Source organism: Chelonia mydas, chromosome 8, assembly GCF_015237465.2.
Source record: "Chelonia mydas isolate rCheMyd1 chromosome 8, rCheMyd1.pri.v2, whole genome shotgun sequence".
Lineage (NCBI taxonomy): Eukaryota > Metazoa > Chordata > Testudines > Cheloniidae > Chelonia > Chelonia mydas.
This window is the reverse complement of record NC_057854.1, coordinates 15618008-15641257: the sequence shown is the minus strand read 5'-3', so window position 1 is coordinate 15641257 and position 23250 is coordinate 15618008. Positions and strand designations below refer to the sequence as shown.

General features: G+C 41.2%; 1 protein-coding gene across 6 annotated transcripts in view; it reads left to right on the top strand.

Annotated features, from left to right (window-relative positions):
• AFF4 (AF4/FMR2 family member 4) overlaps positions 1–23250 on the top strand; it is a 75860-nt gene that overhangs the window by 32703 nt on the left and 19907 nt on the right. For 4 of the 6 annotated variants that reach the window (XM_027826074.3, XM_037907743.2, XM_027826073.3 and 1 more), the window contains 10 exons: positions 1769–2563; positions 4459–4503; positions 5103–5189; positions 10958–10994; positions 12998–13046; positions 18492–18512; positions 19238–19292; positions 20545–20582; positions 20959–21121; positions 21757–22671. In XM_027826074.3, the coding sequence (XP_027681875.1) occupies positions 1769–2563; positions 4459–4503; positions 5103–5189; positions 10958–10994; positions 12998–13046; positions 18492–18512; positions 19238–19292; positions 20545–20582; positions 20959–21121; positions 21757–22671 (2205 nt within the window). Of the gene's footprint in view, positions 1–1378; positions 1398–1768; positions 2564–4458; positions 4504–5102; positions 5190–10957; positions 10995–12997; positions 13047–18491; positions 18513–19237; positions 19293–20544; positions 20583–20958; positions 21122–21756; positions 22672–23250 lie in introns of those variants that run through there. The other 2 variants (XM_037907744.2, XM_043552610.1) reach the window with 2 other exon arrangements.

Genomic DNA, 23250 nt, shown 5'->3' with positions numbered 1-23250 from the left:
TCTATTGGAAAGATACTTAAACAAAATGTCCACTGGTGTGTTCATAAATGAATACTGCAAAATTGTGCTAGAGCATGAATGGAATTGACTAGAAACTGACTACAAACAAAAGTTATATAAGTGGTTCATTTTCCTTGAACAAGTTGAGAAGTGCATAAGTAAGAACTGCATAAATAATTATTAGATTCTTTTCTTAAAAGTGCCAGTGCCATTTTTGTGTGGCCAGTAATACTTCCCCACAACTCTCTTCTAGAAGAGATTTGTGATCCTAGCTCAGGGCTTTGAACAATACATGCTTTTGACCACCTACCTAGTTCATATGGCTAAAGGAAAAATAATTGTTTATTACCATAGAATTATAGCAGAATTTAAAAGGAACTGTGGCATTAAGGCTCTTTAAACCTTTCTATTACATTTTTCTTTCTAACTGTTGGCTTCTTACTTCCTTAAACTACTTTGGACCATTTCCCCACAAACTATCAAAATAAGCGTGCATGGGGCTCTACAGGATGGCCTAGTTGATTTCTCTCCCCCCCCCCCCCACCCCCCCGTTTTTTCCTGCTGTGCCAGTAAGGCTGTCTGTTGTTAATTTCTAGTCAATCCTCTGCTGAAAGAACGGTGGCTATGATGTGAGATTTAAAGCCAGGGACTATATGGAAAGATCTTGGCTAAGTGAGGGATTTGAAGGACTGTTTGGAAGGGGGCACTGAATATAGAAAATGGCATATAATAGCCCATCTTATCTATCTGGCAGTTGAACGGTCGTTATTTAAAACAGCTGAACTGGCCTAATCGATAAGGTTGGGTTTTTTTGTGCCAACCTCTAATCGTTCCCAACGCATTAGGCTCTCTGGCCAGTCAGTTGTCTACTTTTGATAGATAGATCTTGGTTTGGGTGGAAGATTCTGCCATTACAATATTTACATTTTTTTTCCCCCTGCACTCAGTCCATGATATTTCATAAACCGATATCTGTAAACTAGCTACCATTTTTTGGTAATAGGAAGCTGCATTTAATGTTAAACTTGATCAAGCTTTATGGATATGCTGTTAGTTATATTAGCCCACTGAAGGCTTCTTCTTAGTGGTGCACAGCCAAATGGTCTTTTACTATGTGGGTTTTTCAGCCTTTAAGAATAAAATATGTATAGTTTGAAGACACCTGGGGGAGAGTAAAGATAAAATAATTTTAAGAGGATGAGTGAAATGTTAAAAATAAGATTACTAGCTTTAGAAATCAGAAGGGAATAATAACTACATAGTTCTTTGTATATTAGGAGAATAACTTAGTACTTCTACAGAAATTTTCATTGGGATTCTCAGTCACCAATAGGAGCTGAGTGCCTAACTCCGTTTGACTACACTGAAAAATCTCAGCCTCTTTCTGCTCTGAACTGGTATGCAGAGTTCATTTATTACTACTTATGTATTAAACTTAATAAATTATTTATTTAAATTTAAAGGGATTAAAATATTGAACAGAGGGCGAAACTGGGATGCTACACAAAATAGTCTTGGATGCTAACTAAGTTCTTAATTCTGAAGTTTGGGTTTGCATCCGATGAAGTGAGCTGTAGCTCACGAAAGCTTATGCTCAAATAAATTGGTTAGTCTCTAAGGTGCCACAGGTACTCCTTTTCTTTTTACTCTAGTTTTGTGTCAAATCAGCTTACCTAAGCCAAGTTGTATATATCTTAGATTTAGGAATCTCATTTTAAAAATACTTAAATATATTTTTAATCTTATATTTCTGTTATACTTTGCACAGACCAGCAAAGAAGATCAACTGTCTAACCGTATTCAGAGCATGCTTGGAAATTATGATGAAATGAAGGATCTTATAGGAGACAGATCTCTACAAAAGCTTGTTGGTATTCCCAAACCAACAGTACCATCAACGCCTGATGAAAAATCAAACCAAAGTTTCTTTGGTGAACAGAGACACAGTACCAGCTCTCATCAGAGCAGTAAATGGACTCCTGTAGGACCAGCACCTAGCACTTCCTCCCAATCGCAGAAACGGTCCTCAGGTTTACAAACGGGACATAGTAGTCAGCGGAGTGGTGGCAATAACACTAGCGGCAGTGGCCAGAGGCATGACCGTGACTCATATGGTGGTGGTAGCAGCAGCCGCAAAAAAAGCCAGCACGGATCAGAACACTCCAAATCCCGTTCTTCCAGCCCTGGGAAACCACCTGCTGTTTCTTCATTGAGCTCCAGCCATTCCAGGTCTCATGGAAGTGATCATCATAGCAAGGAACATCAGCGTTCAAAATCTCCACGGGATCCTGATGCCAACTGGGACTCACCTTCCCGTGTACCTTCATTTTCAAGTGGACAGCACTCTAACCAGTCTTTTCCTCCTTCACTAATGTCCAAGTCCAATTCAATGTTGCAGAAGCCCACTGCCTATGTAAGGCCCATGGATGGACAGGAGTCTATGGAACCAAAGTTGTCCTCTGAACACTACAGTAGTCAGACTCATAGCAACAGCATGAGTGAGCTGAAGTCTAGCAGCAAAGCACATCTAACCAAGCTTAAAATACCTTCTCAACCACTAGATGTAAGTTGGTACTGAGTTTGGGGTTTTATCTTTTTTCAGCATTCATGGCTGGGATTTTCAGAGGTGCCTAAGGGAGTTGGGTGCATAACTTCTATAGCAGGGGCGGGCAAACTTTTTGGCCAGAGGGCCACATCGGTATGCGAAACTGTATGGAGGGCTGGGTTGGGAAGGCTGTGCCTCCCCAAACAGCCTGGCCCCCGACTCCTATCCAATCCCTCCCACTTCCCACCCCCTGACTGCCCCTCTCAGAACTTCTGACCCATCCAACCCCTCGCTCCTTGTCCCCTGACTGCCCCCTCCCAGACCCCCTGCCCCAGGACCCTCCCATCCAACCCCCCCTCTGCTCCCTGTCCCCTGGCTGCCCTCCAGAACCCACTGCTCCTTATTAAACCTCCTTGCTCCCTTACCATGCTGCTCAGAGTGGCAGGAGCTCGCTGCCTGGCAGGAGCAGTAGGCCAGAGTGCTGGCGGTGCGGTGGCATGGCTGCGGCAGATGGGGGACAGCGGGGGAGGGGCCAGGGACTGGCCTCTCCGACTGGGAGCTCAAGGGCCAGGCAGGACGGTACTGCGGGCCATAGTTTGTCCACCTCTATGTTCTGTGTGCTCCATTTAAAATCCCAGCGTATATGACTACCATTAACTTACTATAAAAATACAGGGCTTCCCATTAGAAAGTGAAGCAACTTTGTAGTTTGTCAGTGGGAAGTCACACATTTTTCTTTTGTATTTTAAGGTGAATTTTGTTTATTTCCTTCTACATCCCCAATGTGCATGTCATGGTTTTTACATAATTGCATACCATATTAGAGCTTTTATGGTCTCCTGTTCTTTCTGATGAGTCATATGTAATGGATTTTACTCTTGGTTATGTTAGATTGTGGCATAAACCAAATTCTCTTTTGAACTGTAGTAATTGTGCATAATTTACATACAGTTTTTTAAAAACAATTTAATAGGTTTCAGAATGTAAGCAATATTTTTTTTGTATAGGGCATATTTAACTTGTTTTAGTGGTTTAGCTACTCTTGGAGTGTTGAGTATAGGTTGCTTGCAACTGCACAGCCATATTGGGGATCAATACAGTTTAAAATTATTTTAATAAGATGCTATTGCATCTGCTCTTAGCTACTTGAATAGCAATAGCTGGGAGTCTTTTAGATATCCCAAATAAATGGCTAAATACAATATAGAAAAATATTAGCCATGGTTAAAAATCATGCATAAGGAAAGATATCTATGCCAAGTATTCACCAATGTGTGAATAATTTATATTTTACACTAAGACAAGCAGTATTGCAGCTCTCTCCCCCTCTACATGTATTAGGACAGAGGTACAGGGAATTATTAAAGTACAAATTATTAAAGTACAAAAACTGTAAGTAGCCCATATTATGCTCTAATTAATAATGCAGCTCATGAGAGAACAGATCTAAAGTCATGTTATTGGTTACCATTATGTTTTTTCAATCACTTGAGTTCACATAGTGGCCAGTGACTTACTTGCCTCATGAACTTATAGTTTAAAAAATAAATGAAGCCAAACTTTCAGATGTTTGTAAGACACTGGCTTGTTAAAACCATGTTAATATTTAAGTGAATACAGGTAAGGGATTAGAATAACAGATTTTTATGATATCTCTGTGTATCATTGCTAAATGTGACTGCTTTGTGCTTTAGGAAATCTAGGATTTCTGCAATTTTGGAGATATGTGATCCTAAAACTATTGCTGGTTCTTTAGTCTAGCAGTGCTACTTCTCTCACTGATTCTGGATGAATATCATCAGGACTTGGGCCACAAACAAGTATAACTTTAAATTCTGTGTGTTAAGGGGCGGGGCGGAGGGAGAAGTCTTAAGGTATAAATGTAATAGTTAATCCTGAACTTTGATTTATAGGCATCAGCATCTGGTGACGTGACCTGTGTGGATGAAATTCTAAAAGTAAGTTGTCTATTCTTCCTGTTCTTGACTTTATTCATTAAATAAACAAACACTGCTAAAGGCGGAAAATGGAGTACTTGCCTGCGCACGAAAGAAAATCAGCAGTGTTCCAAGAACGCCACTTACGTTACCTGACTCCCTAAAAATCATCAGTGAGCAAAGTACTTGGATTCCAGTTTCTGCTGCAACTGTTGTTGCGCCCTTCAGTTTCCTAGATCTTCTTACTAAGTATTGATACAAATTGATGTCCCTGTTTTAAACTTGCTGGTAAAGTTTTGGAAGAACAAAAAGCAGCTTATCAGTTCTATGTATTTTAGTGTCCATTTTCATAGACAAACATTTTTTTTAAAGAATTTTCAGATTTCTCTGCAAAAGTGTGCATTATATAGGCAGAGAATGGAACTGCATACACAAAATGCTGTCAAATGGATATAGTAAACAAAAAAAACACAAAGTAGTCTCTATTAAATCTTAAGTTTTACATCTAATGGTTTAGGTAAAAATATTTCTCACAGAAGTGTGTATAGCTTTTTAAAGTTGACATTCTGATGTGTTTTAACCTTAACGTATAATGGCTTTGCTGTTTGGTTTGGTTACAGGAGATGACCCACTCTTGGCCTCCCCCTCTGACTGCTATTCATACACCATGCAAAACTGAACCTTCAAAATTTCCTTTTCCAACTAAGGTTAGTGAATGACAAACCTAACTTTATATTTGTTTAGTAGTTAAATATTGAGTGACATTAAAAGGAGTTTCTCTAGTTTTAAAGATCAAGAATTGCACTGCAGGATTTTAAAGCTCTTGTTAAGTTCAACTGTGCATTGTCATTTGCGGTTTGTTTGAATACATACTAACCATTTGTCTGACAATCCATCCTGGCTTTGCAGCAGTGCCCATGATAGCCCTGTAAAGAGCACAAATCTGTTTTTCCCCATCTGCATTCACTCAACTGCTGTACCTTCCTGAAAGGAACAAAATTGGGAGGCAGTATCTGGCTGCTGTGGCTTCAGTCCCATTGAGAACAATGGGAAATGACAGCCATTTCGAAACAGAGCAGTTTTTCATTGATTTTTCTGTAAATAATGCTATTTTCCTTCAGCAGGGGCTGAAGAAGAAACTTTGTTACCAAGAGCTTTGTTGTCATGACCATTAATCTTAAAAGGTTCTTTTCAAAAAGTACTCATTGTATCAGATCGGCTCAGTAGGAAAGGAAGGAAGGGAAAACTGGTGTGTGCGCACGCTCATGAGAATGTGGATAGGATCCAAGAGGGAGAAGGGAAACTGCACAGTACACTCTGGCTGCTTTGTGCTGGTCTGTAGTGGGGTATGTACTGGTAGATCTGGCCTTGAAAGTTTAAAAAAACCTTTTTTTAAATTGATAGTACGTATCTTCATATCATTGGAAATATCACATAATAACATTCTCTTTTAGTAGTTATGTATAACATTTTAAATTAAAAACAAAAGAAAATATAATTTCCAGATAAAAACTACGTTAACTTGTGGTAAGGTTGAATACATGTCAGTAACTTAAAAGCATCTAGGGATCCTGTAATTATCCCCAAAGTCAAGCATCACAAATGCAGGGAATGTGAAGGTATGGTTAAGCTTATAAGAAATTTGGACATATAAGGTATGGAAATGCACAGTTAAGCACTTAAAAAAGCCAGCTGAATAGAGTTAAGGTTGTTCTATCCCCTCCCCTCATGGTATCATTAATGTCTTTAAAAATCAGTATTTGTAGTTCTAGAGTCAATGTATGTTTGTTAGCCCGGTGTCACTTTCCAGAACAAGGCATCTCTAGAAGAAGACAGTGCAGCTCTTACATCGTCTATCTTACATCTATCCCTCACTTCTCGTGTGTGATCAACAGTGAAAGAACATTGCAATATCATTCTGCTCCAGAGTTAACACACCCTTAAAATGGATTGGGGCAATCTGCTCTTCCCTTGGCACTGTTTCAGTATTTACAGGCTCAGCAAATGTTACTTCATAAATAACCTTTATAATGTTAACTGAATAGTCTTCAAAGTCTTGAGATCTAGACTTATTTTTTTGTAATGAAAGCTGAGATTTTGGAGCATTGCGGGCAGACTCCAGAAGAAAGTAAGAGCCCACTGAATGACCCAGTTCAATCCCTGATAGAGAATAGTTGAGTTATAAGTATATTTCACTTGAAGTTTATTTTTGTCAATTGTTTTTTATGTTCATCTATTTCATTCTTAACATCTTATATCACTTGCTTTTTTCTGTGGGGAATGGGCACTGTCTTCTTATGTAATCTCCAAGATTAATGTAGCTGCCTTGAGCTGTGGTGAAAATTACTAATATATTTCTCTAAAATGCTCTGGCTGGGTCTCATGACTATCAATGGACATCACCTCCACACCCCTGCTGTCAATACATACCCACAAACAGAGTCCCATCCTCCCTGTAGAGAACAGAATGGGGGACCTGCACAGGTCTCCCAAACCTAGGGCCAGCCCTGTACCTGTCTTTCTCCTTTGTACTGTATGTTCTTGTTTGCTGCTATCCAGTGAGCTGATAATTTACAAAGTATTCTACACCAATTCCTAGTTTTACTTCATGATGCAAATCCAGAAATGAGTCTCATCATTTCATTATCTGTTCCCTTTTGGTACTTATATGATCTTGTCAGTGTAATGACCAATCTAAAAATCTTGCACACATTTCATCCAAGCTTAATTTGCTGAGTAATACAAAATTGGCAACCCAGTAGTAATACACTAAGTTAAGTTTCAGAATATTCAAAACTAGTATGTAATAACCCCAACATGCTTGAAGAAATCTGTTTCTTTACAGAATGTTTTTTCTCTACCTTGCTAACATGTGCCTATTTGTTATTGTAGGGTTGTTTATGAATTGTTTGGCTTGTGGGCCTTTGACTTGACTTTCCTCCTAAGCATATATATTGAATCATTTGTATGGGGTGGGGGAAGGAAGCTGTATTAGATTACTTGGCCTTGCTGACGTATAAGAACAAAAAGTCAGGTCACATTTTTGGACCTTTATCAACCTGGATTGTGTTTCTTAAACCAGCTTGCAAAAAATTCCATTTATGGCTTCTCCATGTCTTCTGACTTTTAGCCAACTTTTTTCATTCTATGACTATGCATCTTAGATGTGGAACTCTGTTAAATACTCTCTGCAGATCCAAAGTCTATAATTTCCTCTGCCATGTTGTACCCCCTGTCATTCTTGGCAGGAATATCTTCTAAGAATTCCAGCAAGTTAGTGAGCCATGGGTTTGTTTAGCCTGAAACCATAATGGAATGCAGAAAAAAAAACAGAACAGCGGTTTACTTTAATCAAGCTGTACTGTCCTAAGAGGACTTGATCTCTTCAGAAACTGTACTTCCTTCACATTAATATGCTGCTAGGTTTCACAGCATTCTACTTGTGTGCTAACACTTGGTGTGTCTCGCATGCCAAACTACAACTTAGGCACTTTTCTGTGGACTAATGTGTCAACTTAGATTGTTAGGGCAAGGACTGTCTTTTTTTTATGTGAATTGTGCCTAGCATGGTGGTCCCAGATTGCTGATTGGGCCTATTGGTATTACCTTAACATATTTTAATAATGGTAAAGCAGGTCCTAAGCCAGAACAAAGCTGCATGAAATTGGCTTCCCCACAGGATTACCTAGTAGATCTTTTTCGTAACAAATCTGGGTAAAATTTTTGATGGAGCTTAGGACTCTAAATGCTTAAGTCACTTTTGAAAATTGTACACTCTGTCATTTGGTTTGAGCCATGGTCTGAGGCCTGAGGTTACTTCTCCAGCCTCAGGTAGATTTCCTGCAGATGACTGTCAGACTCCAAAGCCAGAATATTGGTATTATATATAAAATGTCTGTATATGTGTGCACGTACCACACAAACATCTTAAAAGCCAAGGGTTTTTTGTACAGGTGAAAGTTGCTCAATTATGAGGTCTGAGACTGAAGTCTGCTCTCCACAAAGCAAATAGTACGGCAGCATTGTAAACTTCTGCCCTGGAGTACCTCAGATGTGACCTAGTGGAGGGATGGCTAAGGAAGGGAAGGGGAGTTTTGTTTCCAGGTTTATTCGGTCACTGACCTCTCAGAGTATCAGCAATGGCATTGATTAGGGTTAATTGTGCTGCTGTTAAGTTAGTAATATGGAAAGTGGAATTGAGACCATGGTCTCATTTCAAATAGAACCCAACGGCCATCAAATGGCAACCACTTTTAGTCACTGCTACCTGGACTAGAGCCAAGTTGGCAACTTACCTAAGTACTGCATTACCATTCTGCCCAATTATATCCAGTCTTCCCTCTCTCTGCTTTTTAAGTCTAAGTGCAGTTTGCTTCCTGCTTAAATCTCTTCATTGCCTGTCCTGACCAGTCTGTCTGCTGTTACTCCCATTAGATTAATATGGTCTCCTTCCTCTCCATTGTTTCTCATTTGTCCCTTCCTAAGTAGTCCCCTAGGGGAGATGATACTGCTGGAAATAACTTTGTAGCTGTAAGCTTGTGCTTTTGCTTGTCTGAGTTTCTTAAAGTGAAATGTGTTCAAAACCAAAATAGATTATTGGAAAATGGATTTAAAACAAAATATATCTTAATCAAAGTGCCCCCCCAGGGTATGCTATGGTGTGACTTAAAAATATTTAAGTGACACAAATGGATAATTGCGCAGACATTCTTTTGTAGCATTCACAATGTGTACATGGGAAGAAACAGATGTAAACTGCTTTTTGTATGCCCATCCCAGGATGGTAGTTATCTACAAGTGTTATTGAAATTAGGCAGCATAATAATTTTCCTACTATCCTGGCTTCCATTTTGAATGATAGCCTACCACTTTTGCCTGCTGGCTACTTTTGGCCATGAAGGCAAAAAGAAACCAAATAGCAGATAATCATTCTGACATTCAGTATGTCAGTGTGAAATATAAAAATCCGTCATTCCTTTAACCTTTTGCATGTTTCCAAAGTTTATCTGGTAGTTATCAGTTGAAGCTGGGAAGATGTCACAGGGCTTCATTTTGACATAATTTAAATTTTTACTCTTTTCTTTGATTAAAGAAGCAATTTTTAAAATAGAACATATAAAACAAGCTGTCCTTAGGAAGAGGGAAGTCTTTAGCAGAACACAGTGAGCTTTGTATCCTGCAGTGAAGAACTCCCAAGAAATAACTCTCCTTTATGTATTGCTGCTTCAACAACTTACTCATCTACAATAAAAATTTGAAAAGTTTTTAAAGATTTTTAAGAACATCTAAACATGTTGTATAAAGCTCTTGTTTGTTCAAAATGTTTAGAGATACCATTATGTACATACAGCACTTCAGTGAGCCAATTGCTATGGGAGATTGGTTTACAGGCTTATTATAGAAGTTACAACCCACTGTTGGTTGATTACTTGATTCTTCTTGGCAAACTAATGGAAGAGTATTTGAATTAAGTATACTAGATTCAATTTCCTAAGCAGTGCATTTCAAGTTGTCATGTATTTTCAGCTATTTCATATTTTTAGGGCCAAAGCTGGACTGCTTTGAAACAAGGTTATGGTCAGAAAAGGTGACTATATAAATATGGCATTCTTATTCGGCAGTCTGCTCCCTGTACCTACTCAGTCAGATCTGTTTATTTAAGAACTATAAAACAAGCTTTTGGTTTTTTTAAATTACATTTAGCAGGATTGACTTTGCACTACTGTGTGGGGGAGAGCTGGATTTTGTGGAATCTAATCAGCTTCTGGTGCCAGGGTCTCTACTGCTGATGTCCAAGCCAGAATGAACATGACTTGATTTTCAAGGCTAGATTTCCATATAATTTGGGTATATAATTTACGTAAGCAAATTAGTCTAAGGGCTTGTTGGGATCGATGGGCAGTGATCTATCCAGCAGGGGTCAATTTATCATGTCTAGTCTAGATGCAATAAATCGAGTGCTCTCCCGTCGACTCCGGTACTCCTCTGGAGAGAGAGGCGCAGGCGGATTCGATGGGGGCGCGTCAGCTGTCGACTCACCGTATTATTCACGTAGCTGAAGTTGTGTAACTTAGATCAATTTCCCCTCCCAGTCTAGACCAGGCCTAACTTGTGAGCGCTGCTAAGATAATTGTACATAAATTAGGTGTTGAGTTGCATGGGTAACGGTGGGCGGGGGACGACACACACAGATGGGCTGGTGTAGAAGGGGAATGGGGCAGGCCTAGTGAAGTAAGTCCCTGCGCTAAGACCGTGTGCTTGGGTTTGGAATGTCTTTTGGGGTAGGTGCAGGGAATTTGAGCCCAGAGGAACAATCCGGTACCCATATTCCTTGCTTTTGCTTCACTCTTCTACTTAAGTCCTAATACACTGCAGTCTTTTAAATGTATAGGGGGCAGTATGACTCAGCCTTTACTTTCATTATTAGTTAACGCTCCCTTTTGAAGTAATCCTATGTAACTTTTTACTCCCTTAGGAGTCTCAACAGTCCACTTTTGGCCCTGGAGAGCAGAGTGAGTATTTAAAGTAGTTTAATATATTTTAAAAAATATTTATATAAAATGTTTTCATGTTACGACTAATGTCCCAAATGCCCTTTGGGCTTCTTGACTTTTTTTAAATCTAAATTTTCCAGAGAGGTGTCTCAGGTTAGACCCCCAAGTTAGCATTTCCATATTTTCTTCCAGTCTTACGCTATAAAACAGATAATTGGCTTTCTTTTACAAGTCCTGTTATATGATCTGAAAGGTAATGATTAAACTGTATTGTGGTTGCTGGCATCTAAAGGAAATACCTAGCTGTACCCAGTCATATTACTGTAATCCTCCGAAAGATGCTTCCTCTTTAGAGGTAATTGAAAATCATAGTTATAATTGTATGTGAAAACTCAAACCCCAGTTTCTGAAAGTCTGATGTCCAGCAGACAAATTAATATGTGTAGTAGAATAAAGCATAAGGTTTTTTATATAGCTGGGGACAATAGCCACACTGTAGCTTCCCCTTGTTATGGCACTCCATGCTCACCTTATTGGGCATAATTCAAAACTGAGAATATGGTAATGTCAGGAGCTCTAGGGTATGATTATGCATATGCTTACTCTCCGCTACTACCAGAGCACTTTTCAGAATTTGAACAAAAGCAACAAAGCTCTCGTTGAAATATGTCTTTCCTTTTCCATGAGAATTACTCAAATGGATTATTTACAGGTAGTGCGTTTAGTGTGACTGAAACGCAGCCCATACTCCTACACTTCCATCAGGCTTTACCCTTCATATCCCGAATAATTAATCAGATTAAGTAGTAAAAGCAGAGAGTGGCTTATTCTTGTATATTGACAAGCTGCTTACTCTGAACACACAATAAAGAGAGGAATTAAGGAAATAAATTCAAACACTTAATTAGAAAACCCATTGCTATGGTATATTGGCCTATCTATAAATGCTTCCTATAGAAATACACTGTAAAATGGAGAGAAGCCAGCCTAATGAGAGGCTGGGAGTGATTCTCAACTCCTAAAAATTTCACTGAAAACCAAATTATGACCACTTCAGTTCTGACTCATGTTGTGGTGCCCTGGACAGCCTGCCAGAAGTCAGGAATTTAAAGTGACCTACCTTGATTGGTCAGAATGGTGGGATCCTTACTCAGCTACTGGAGAGCTGAGTAGGGATGATGCACAAGCTAATGTTAACATGATGTGCCGGCTGAGTAACTGCATGTCTCTGCATACAGAAAGCACTACAGTTTTCCTAGACAGTATCTTTAACTGAGAGAGAAGGAAAACAAATTGTTCTTTCACAGCATTCAAAATAAATGGGACTTACTGCTGTCTTAAAAAAAAAAATCACTTAAAATCTGGTCCAGTTTTGTATATTCAGGGTATGTGTACACAGCAAAGAAAAACCCATGTCTGGGCCATGCCTGCTGACTTGGGCTTGTGGGGTGTGGGCTGCAGAGCTGTTTTGTTGCTGTGTAGACTTCCAGGCTCAGGCTGGAGCCCAACCTCTTGCAGGGTGGGAAACAGCTCTGCAGGCCCAAGTTGACTGGAACGGGCCAGCTGCGGGTTTTTCTTTGTTGTGTAGACATACCCTCACTGTTCTTGTTCGTGCAGTTTTCTGCTGTGCTAGCCTTTCACCTCTGGATCTTCTAGTTCAAATCTAGGTAAGAGGATATTAGTGAAATAATTCTATTAGTCCCAGTCTAATTCATGTATAACTACACCAAGCAAATAGAACCGTTCAGCATGATTGGCTCTGCTTAAGAGAACTGTAAAGCAGGCATAGAAAGGGTATATTGCATGTCAGGGTTGAGGTGCATTGATGGAACTGTGTGAGAAGTTTGCATAACACCTGCTTGCATCGTATCTGGCTTACACCAGTTGTGTTAGTACCTCCATTCCTCAAGCGCTAAATTCAACCATTCTTGCCTTCAGATTAATCTAGGATTTTTATTTCTTGTAACTTTGAAGTGTCTTATTTTGCTGCTCATTTTTAAGGAGTGTACTTCTCTTTCCAGAAAGATACAATCCCTCATCAAAAACGTCCAATGGTCATCAATCGAAATCGTAAGTTACTCTTATGAAAGGATTAGAACATCCTCTCCAATGTTTTCCAAACTACTATTTCTGAAGCGTTTTTGAAGGATTTTGGCCCATTAAGATGAAAATAGCCATTTCTCCACACTTTAACACGGATATAACAGTTCTTCTTCGAGTGCTTGCTAATGTCCATTCCATATTAGGTGAAGAAACTAAAGTTCCACATGGTCTTCTGTTATCCCCTCCCTGGATCTGGGAGACTGGTATGCCACCCTCAACTTGAAGGATGCAATCTTTCAAGGACACAGACGCTTCCTCCGGTTTATCACCACTACCATTTGAGGTTCTCCCATTTGGCCTGGCGACAGCACCGAGCATGTTTACCAAGTGCATGTCCGTGGTAGTGTCTGTCTTCAGGCGCCAGATCTATCCATACCTCAATGACTTGCTCCTCAAGGGCAGTTCTGGGTCTCAAGTCCAAAGGGATGTCATGGTGCTTCAAGCCACATGCCGCTCTCTGAGCCTTCTGATAAATGACAAAAAGTTGATGTTTGTGCCAATGCAGAGGATAGTTCATTGGAGCGGTCCTCGACTTGACCTACGCCAGGGCATTCCTGCCATGGGACAGGGTTCCACATGCTGATGAACGTCATCACGAGTTCCCTCTGACTACAGCCAGGGTCTGTCTGTACCTGCTGGGCCACAAGGCAGCATGCACTTACGTGGTCCGCTATGCCTGGCCCCTGCAACAATGGCTGGGGACAGTCTATATCCAGTCCCGAGACCCCCTGGAAAAGATCGTTACGATTCCCCAGGCGATACTTCCCTCGCTGCGATGGTGGACCGACCACAGGACAGTCCTGGAAGGGGTTCCGTTTGACAACCCCTCTTACTCCATCGAGTTGGTGTCAGATGCCTCGGACCTCGGCTGGGGTGTGTATCTCGGCGACCTCCAGGCACGGGATGTGGTCCCCAGAGGAGGTGACGTTGCACAGAAAGATGAGAGTTCCAAGCAGTCCGGCTGGCGTAGAGTCTTCCTGCCCCACCTGTCAGGCAAAGCGGTACGAGTCCTGATGGACAATACAGCCTCAATGTTCTACATCAACAGGCAAGGGGGAGCATGCTCGTCGGCTCTCTGTCAAGAGGCACTCCATTGATGGGAATTCTGCATCAGCCACAAGATCCACCTGGAAGCTTGTCACCTTCCCAGCATCAAGAATACACTGGCGGGCCACCTCAGCAGGGACTTCTCTCACCACGAGTGGTCACTCCATCTAGAGGTGTAGCCTGTATGATCTTCCAAAGGTGGGAAACTCTCCAAGTGGACCTGTTCGCAACCAGACAGGACAGGAAGTGCCACCAGTTTTGTTCTCGGCAAGGTCTGAGCAAAGGCTCCCTCTCTGCCTTTCTCCTGTTGTGGTCAGGGAGCCTGTTGTACACATACCCTCCGATTCCACTCATCAGCAAGGTCCTGGCAAAGATCAAGAGACAACGTGCAAGTTGTTGTGATTGCTGTGGCGTGGACTTGCCAGCATTGGTTCGGAACGCTTATGAGCCTGACAGCATGCCCTCCCTGGCCCCTGCCCAACCAACCGGACCTGCTGTCACAGGATCATGGTTGGCTCCCACACGCCCAACCTTGAGTCTGTCCATCTCTCGGTGTGGATGCTGTGTGGCTGAACCTGGAGGAGCGGACCTGTTTGGAAGGAGTCCAACAGGTCCTCCTGGAAAGTAGGAAGCTCACAACTAGACTGACTGACTTGCCAAGTGCATGAGGTTTTCCCGCTGGGCATCCCTTCCTCGCGTTCCTCCATACAGGCTGTCCTGGACTACTTGCTCCATTTGAGGAACCAGGGCCTGGTGCACTCTTCCATTAGAGTGCATCTTGCGGCCATCTCTGCTTTTCACCCGCCGATTCAAGGACAGACAGTGTTTTCCCATGACATGGTCAGATTCTCGAGAGGGCTCGAGAGACTCTTCCCTCAGGTATGGGCTCCTGTCCCGCAGTCGGATCTTAACTTGGTCCTTTCTAGGCTCACTGGCCCACCCTTTGATCTGCTGGGTTCTTGCTCCTTTTCCCACCTGTCATGGAAGGTCGTGTTCCTGGTGGTGGTGACGTCCGCAAGACAGGTCTCTGAAATTAAAGCCTTGACCGTGTGTGGTGGTTCTGAGGTCTTCTACAAAGACAAGGTTCAGTTGTGGCCCTACCCGGCCTTCCTGCTGAAGGTGGTATAAACCTTCCATATGAACCAGGACAACATCCTCCTGGTGTTCTGTCCCAAACCACACAGGACCAGTGAAGAGAAATGTCTTCACATGCTGGAAGTCCAAAGGGCCTTGGCTTTTTACTTAGAACATGTCAAGCCTTTCCATAAATCAACTCGGCTCTTCATCACTATGGCAGACAGGATGAAAGGCCTTCCGGTGTCCTTGCAGAGGATTTCCAATTGGATCACCTCGTGCATAAGGACCTGTTACGACCTTGGGGGGGTTCCGCCACCGATTGTTAGAACCCGCTTGACGAGAGCGCAGGCATTTTTGGTGGCTTTCCTGACGCACGTCCCTATCCAAGACCTCTGTAGAGCTGCAGTGTGATCCTCTGTTCACACGTTCACGGCTCATTATGCCATCATGGAGCAGGCCAGGGACGACACTGGGTTCGGCAGAGCTGTGTTGCAATCTACACGTCCGTGAACTCCTGCCCGCCTCTGATGGTACTGCTTTGGAGTCACCTAATATGGAATGGACATGAGCAAGCACTCGAAGAAGAGAAGACCCGTTACCTTTTCCGTAACTGGTGTTCTTTGAGATGTGTTGCTCATGTCCATTTCACAACCTGCCCTCCTTTCCCCACTGTTGGAGTTTCTGACAAGAAGGAACTGAGGGTGGGGGAGCTGGTGGTGCCCCTTATACCGTGCTATGTGGGCACCACTCCAGAGGGTGCCAGAGCTGGTATCCGTAGGGGACCGGCAAGGGAAAAACTTCAAGTACCGGTGCATGTGGCGAGCACACACACCTACTATGGAATGGACATGAGCAACACATCTCGAAGAGCACCAGTTATAGAAAAGATAACTGTCTTTTCTTATGTAGAATCTTAATTCTTGTTGATTACCAGAAAATGGCTACCAAGCCCATGTGAAAAGGACACTTTCCAAGATGGTAGACATAAAATTTGAGACTAACTGCTGCTTCACAAGGGCACATGTGTGAACGTTGCTTTTTCCCGCTTTCCTTTTTTGTTGTTGTATGCTAGCAGGATACTTATATAATATTTCTATTCTTGGGATTGCTTTATGTTTCAGTACTTCGACAAGAATGAGGAGGGCAGGTAGGGTAGAGGGACCTTTTAAAATAAATGTTCATGGTTACAGAGAAATCCAGTTACCTGGGTTGTAAAGTTATGATCTACTTTCAGCTGCCAACAGTTACAAAAATGGTTTGGGGAGCTCTGATGTTCTGTAGTCAGAGGATACAGTGTGGAATATGCTTAAAGAAGCTTAAATTTGGGGCCCTTTCTTCTGCTTGAATACCAAACATTTATCATACATATGTTGATACAAATGCGGTAAACTACATCACCCTACATATATACCGAACATTACACTTCATCTGTCTGCTACACAACCATTAAAAAAAAAAAAAATCAGTGTAAACTAGAAGCTTCTTGATTAGTGGTTTTTTTTTCTTCATAAATTTTTGGTGACTTTATTCTTTATAATGAGTAAGTTGGGTGAAAATTTGACACCTGGTGCTCAAAGGTTAATTGTTCCTAGAAAACGCAAATATGTACACCAAAGTAAGTTAAGTGGCTGTCTGTATATTACACTTGGGGGCATTCTGTGCCAAAGAATTAAATTCTGTGCACAATATTTTAAAATTTTGCAAAATTCTGAATTATATTTGTCAAAATAACACTACATAATCACTCCACTTTCATTTATTTTGGTAATTTATTTCAAAATACCCTGTCAGCAAGTATGCCTGTAACAATACACACTCTCTCTCCCTCCCCCAGGAGTAGAGTTAAAGAAACCCCTATGACAACCCAGTTCCTGTTTCTCTGACCCCTTCCTCTCTGAACCAAGCCACAGGGGCCCCCCAGCCAATACATATGAATCCCCTGTTCCCCCAGAGCCCAGCCACAGGGCACCCCTTGCCCAGATACCTACAACCTCTCCTCCCCAAAACCCAGCCATGGAGCCCCCCAGCCTAGATAGCTGCACACCCTCTTTTACACACCCCCACTCCCTCCGCAGCCTAGGGATCCAGAGGGGAAAAACAGCCTGATGCTCGGTCCCAGGTTTCCACAGAGTTTCCTGCGCGCTGCCCTCTCCTTCCCTCAGGGCTAGCTGGGAACTGCAGCTGTCAGGAACCCTCTAGCTTCCAACTCCCCTGCAGTGTGGGCTGGGCTCTGCTGGGTCCAGCAGCCCCTAGTGGCAGCTAGCAGCACTGCAGCCCATTTCTGTGGGGCAAAGGAAATTCTGCATGCACAACGTTACTTTCTGCAAAATTCTGCATTGCGCAGTGGTGCAGAATTCCTCCAGGAGTAGTATATGTAATTAAAGTATGTTTATGTCCAGAAACGTTAGGTTTTTTTAAAAAATTGTGGGGTTCTGTAGGATTCTATTACTGTGACAACCATGTCAAATTTGATCAGTTTACAAATATGCCTTTATCTACCAGTCCTGCAAAGCTGAGCTCTTAGAGTTGACCTGGGCTTGTTGCTTATTCATTCTCTCCAATAAATAACATTCTGCAAAACAAATTTTGCCCTCAGTTATACCAGTTCAGTTCCAAAGTCTTCAATTAGCAGTTGTTTTACTGTGTAAGCAGAAATAGAACCCAGTTCTTTCTCCCCTGCCTGTCCAGGCTTCACAGTGCTAACAGGAGTAGAAAAGCAGTAACTCTCTACCCCTCTGAAAAACCTACTGTTGTCTCTGTGACTAGATATGACTTCGAACACAGCCTCTTTACACAGTCGCTTTTAAAAAAGATGCTTACCCGCATTAAGTGTAAGAGATAATAACAGAAGGATTACATTTAATTTTTCCTTTGCTCTTTTGTCATAGTAATATTTCAACAATGCTATACTTATGGTTGGGGCTGGTATTTTTGGTGGGTGCAAAAATCACCTGTGGGGGGAATTGGAGCAATTTCTGCAACTGGGGACTCTGAGGAGATCTGTGGACAATTGCTGGAAACCCCCATTAGATTCAGGTGTGGGTGAGAGCTTGAGAGTTTATTGCAATGAATTTATACTGCCTTAAATAAAATGATAGGGCAAGATTGCACTTTGTGTAGTCAGTAAACTTGTTCTTTTAGGGAGACAAACATTAAATGACCTTTTTTGGGGGAAAAGATATATTGGGGATTAGACCCAAGATGTTAGGAATTTCATTAAAACAGCCATACTGCAAAAGTACCTGCATGGGAAACTTATTTTTTAACTTTCTCATTTTCTTCCTCCAGATGTGAATCAAACCAAACAGAGTAAGATACTGTTTTTATATACACTAAAGCCTTTAATAGCAAAAATAAAACAAAAGATGATAAAAACCCTAATGAATGTATTCTCAAAAAGAAAAGGAGTACTTGTGGCACCTTAGAGACTAACAAATTTATTTGAGCATAAGCTTTCGTGAGCTACAGCTCACTTCATCGGATGCATCTGACGAAGTAGGTTGTAGCTCACGAAAGCTTATGCTCAAATTTGTTAGTCTCTAAGGTGCCACAAATACTCCTTTTCTTTTTGCGAATACAGACTAACACGGCTGCTACTCTGAAACCTAATGAATGTATGTCTTTCCAGTATTCAGACATTATGCTAGGATTGTGAAATAGATTTAAATATGTATATTGAAACATAGCTTTTGTGACAGCAGTGAAATAAAATGACAGAATTCTAAGTGTCACTCTCTAACCTCCTTAATTCTGTTTAAACAATACTCTTAATCATTTGCATGCAAGAAGGTAATCGTATAAGTGGTCGCTTCTCCTTTCACACTAAAATGTGACACACAATATTTTTGTATAAAGGATTCTTATACTTAAGCATTGAACATTTTACTATTGAGTTCTGTGTGCTCCCACACGCAATGAACTCTGTAAACAAAGGAAAATTCCTAGTAACATTTTAGATCAGTTTATAGCCTAACACCACTTTGGAATTAATTTCTAGAGTATATGAAAAAAATTTTCATCTCTCTTTCATTCAGTATGTTGAAAGATGACTTAAAACTCAGCAGCAGTGAAGACAGTGATGGTGAACAGGTATGTACCATAAGTATTAAAGTTTTAGAAAAGTTCAGCAGACACAACTGAAGTGTTCAATACTAAGTTTCTATTTTAAAAACCTGCGGTGCTTGGCTAGTTGTAAATTGAACACTTGTCAGTAAGCATTAATTAAAAAGCAAGATTTTTCAAAGTAACTGTGTAGCAGTACAGTAGAACTACTTTTTGGAATATATAATCACTGTTTGTTTGAGTCCTTGCTTCCAGTTTTGCCTTTAGACTTCCAAATCTCACTGTGTAGCAATTTCATATGGCCTTTTCCTCAACATAAAATGGAACAGAATGTACTCAAGAAGTATAAACTCTTAGTGACAAGGAGACATTTTCAGGATTGATTTTTTTCCCCTCACATGTGGTGGCCTGCCATTTAAGGACATAGCACCTCTTCAGAATAATACGTGGCATAAATTTTTCCACACACCAGTAACTTCAGGATTGGGATTGGTTGTCTAATGTATGTGAACACTCCCACCAAATTTCCTTTTTCTGTTACTACTTCTACAGTAGCTTCTTCACTCTAGTTGGGAAACTGGATTCTCCCTTAGTAGATATTAACTCTCTGTAATACAAATTGTCCTATCTTTGGCACTGTTCTTATATAATTTTAAAAATAGCCCTTTCAGGAACCTAGCTGGCGTGGTTGTCTGCACTGCCATTTAGTATCCCAGGGTCATTTTCTGTTTTAGTTTCCAATCCCAGTCTTGATTTTTTTTTTTTTTTTTTTTTTTTAAATCAGGATAATGCTGATGAGGGATTTTGCACAATTGCTGGGAGCACGGGAATAGGGCCTTTCGTTGCTTAACATCAACCACTTTGGGCTATTGAGGAATAACCCTGATAGACCCAAGTTGTGACCAGTCTTCACACACAAAGATGAATGACACAGGGCAATGAGTAGGGAGAAATTGGAACTCTTAAAACCATAGTAGGCAGTATAGGACTCTGGGGAGATAATAGTTCTTTGACTTTGCTACTTGTTTGCTGTGTGAACTTGGCCAAATAATTTAATCTGTCTGTTTCCCTCTCTGAGGATAATATGCAATTTTGTAAACTACTCCAGTGTGTTCAGATGAGAGGTGCTATATATGCTAAGTGTGTGTGGTGTTGGTGATGAGGAAGGAGCATTAGAGCTCTATTTTTGTTTTTGTCTCCATGCAGTACACAATACATAATGTAATTTATAGAAGCTTCTTCTGCACCCTGGTTTTATTATTATTATTTTTAATTACAGGATTCTGATAAGATAGTGCCAAGGAGTACACCTGGAAGGTAAGCATTTATAGCTGATTTTTAGCAGTTCACAGCAAATGAAGTAACGACACTTGAGCAGATGAGTTTTCCTAATTTGATCTGACTGCTCTAAAAATCCATGTCTGACACTGTAGACATCTGGCTTGTGCTAACCCAAGAAGTGATTAGAACTTGATAATTGGTTAAACAGCTTTTCTCCTCCAACATGTAGATACTTAACAGCTTGAAAAATAAAGCCATAATTGTTTATATAAGTAATTTTCCAGTCTATTTGCTGTCCTCAATTATGTAGAATTTTCTGTTAGATAATTAAGAAGTCAAAACCTTAATTTTTCTGTTGCAAAAAAGAATTATTACATAGTCTTGATTATTTCACTTTTTTGTCTTTCCCCAGTAATTCTGAACCTTCACAGCATAATAGTGAAGGAGCAGATAATTCCAGGGATGACTCAAGCAGCCATAGTGGATCTGAAAGCAGTTCTGGATCTGACTCTGAAAGTGAAAGTAGTTCCAGTGACAGTGAGGCTAATGAGCCATCCCAGAGTGCATCTCCAGAGGTAGGCTTTGATATCTGGTTTGAGTTATAATCCATCTACAATAATCCCTGAGTACCATGATCTTCGCATCAATCTTGACTGTTAAGAACAGAGCGATAGTTTGAGAAGATGCTAAATAAAGCGTAAAATTGACAAACCTTTTTGAATGATTTTCAGCAGCAGTTTATCAGATACGTTAAATGAACTGTTTAAAAAAACAAACACATTTAGCACTTGGCTTTGACATGTACTTCATGCCACTTGGCTCTGAAAGCTTGGGAGTCAGACATGCTTATACAGTAATACTACAACAATGAAAAAAGTAGCTTAAAGCATGGTATGCACTAACTTCCATTTAGTCATTGATGTAACGGTGATATTGCACAACGTTTTGGGTCACACCATGATGCTGTGCTTGGGCCAACAGCATCCGCTGTGGCGCCTCTCATCCTCTGCCAGCAATTATTTGTCAAGGCTCTGTGAAGGCATAAGATCTGTGGCTTCCACACTGTATTCCAACACATCAGACTTTGTTCATTAGCACCATCTGCTTTCTGCATAGCTGTTACCTTGGTGTACAGCACAATATTGAAGCCCTTGGAGTGAAATGGGGCAAGAAAATATATAGTGTTTAATACTCCTCCCTCTTTTTTTAGCCTGAGCCGCCACCAACAAACAAATGGCAGCTAGACAACTGGTTGAACAAAGTAAATCCGCATAAAGTGTCACCAGCTTCTTCTGTGGAAAGTAATATCCCATCTTCACAAGGCTACAAAAAAGATGGCCGAGATCAGAGCTCCGGGAATGGGTATACGGATCAAAGTGTGTCTAAGGAATCCATTTCCTCCACTCCTGTGCGAGATTCCAAAACCACCCAAAAAGGATCGGAGAGCAGTCGTGGCAGGCAGAAGTCACCTGCACAGAGTGATAGCACAATACAGAGGAGGACTGTTGGTAAAAAGCAGCCCAAGAAGGCCGACAAGGCAGCTATTGAAGAACCCAGAGGAGGGCTTAAAATAGAAAGCGAAACCCCAGTAGACATGGTAACAAATATGCCCTCAAATAGGCATAAGGCAGCCACAAAGGGCTCTAGAAAACCCAACATAAAGAAGGAGCCCAAATCTTCTCCTCGGCCTACAGCAGAGAAAAAGAAATATAAGGCTTCAAGCAAACCTTCCCAGAAATCCAGGGAATTCATAGAAACAGATACCTCATCCTCTGATTCTGATGAAAACGAGAGCCTGCCTCCTTCATCACAAACTCCCAAATACTCTGAGAGCAATAGGACTCCTGTTAAATCTTCCATGGAGGAGGATGACAGCTTTTTTCGGCAAAGAATGTTCTCTCCTATGGAAGAGAAGGAACTTCTTTCACCACTCAGTGATCCAGATGAACGATACCCACTTATTGTGAAGATCGACCTGAGCCTCTTATCAAGAATACCAGGGAAGCCTTACAAGGACACAGACCCACCCAAAGTGGAGAAGAAAAATGTACCAGAGAAGCATACAAGAGAGTCCCAAAAACCAGCCTCAGACAAAAATTCCACCAAGGGCAAAAGGAAGCATAAGGTAAGTGATCAACTGAAAACTTACCTAGTCTCCATCTCTTGATGGCTTACTACTGAGGTGAGATGGATAGCTCAGTGGCAAGGGAATCTGTCTGGCTTCTGGGTTCCTGGGACTTTCAGGGTGGGTGGGGGGAGAATTGGAGTTTGTGTGAGAGCTGGTTGGCATTGTAACTCTCATTGCTCACGATGAAATTTATGCTGGGAAATTCAGACTCTTGTGGAATTGTTGGGTAAATAGCCTTTTCTTATTGACACCAGCACTGGCACTAATGTTTCAGTCATCAGATTGCCAAAAACTCTATTATGCTGACCTTTGCCTGGTAATGTTTTCAATTATTAGGAAAATGCAGGGATCCTTGGTAGGAGAGTGGACTGAATGATTTATTGGGTTTTCATCCATGTGTGATTTCTGCAATTCTGTGAAATCATCCATGGCCTTGGGGACTGAGAAGCCCTGATTTGGAGCCATAAGGGTATGTCTACACTGCAATTAAACACAGCAGCTGGCCTTTGTCAGCTGATTCAGGCTCACAGGGATCAAGCTATCGGGCTGTTTAACTGTGGTGTAGACGTTCAGGCT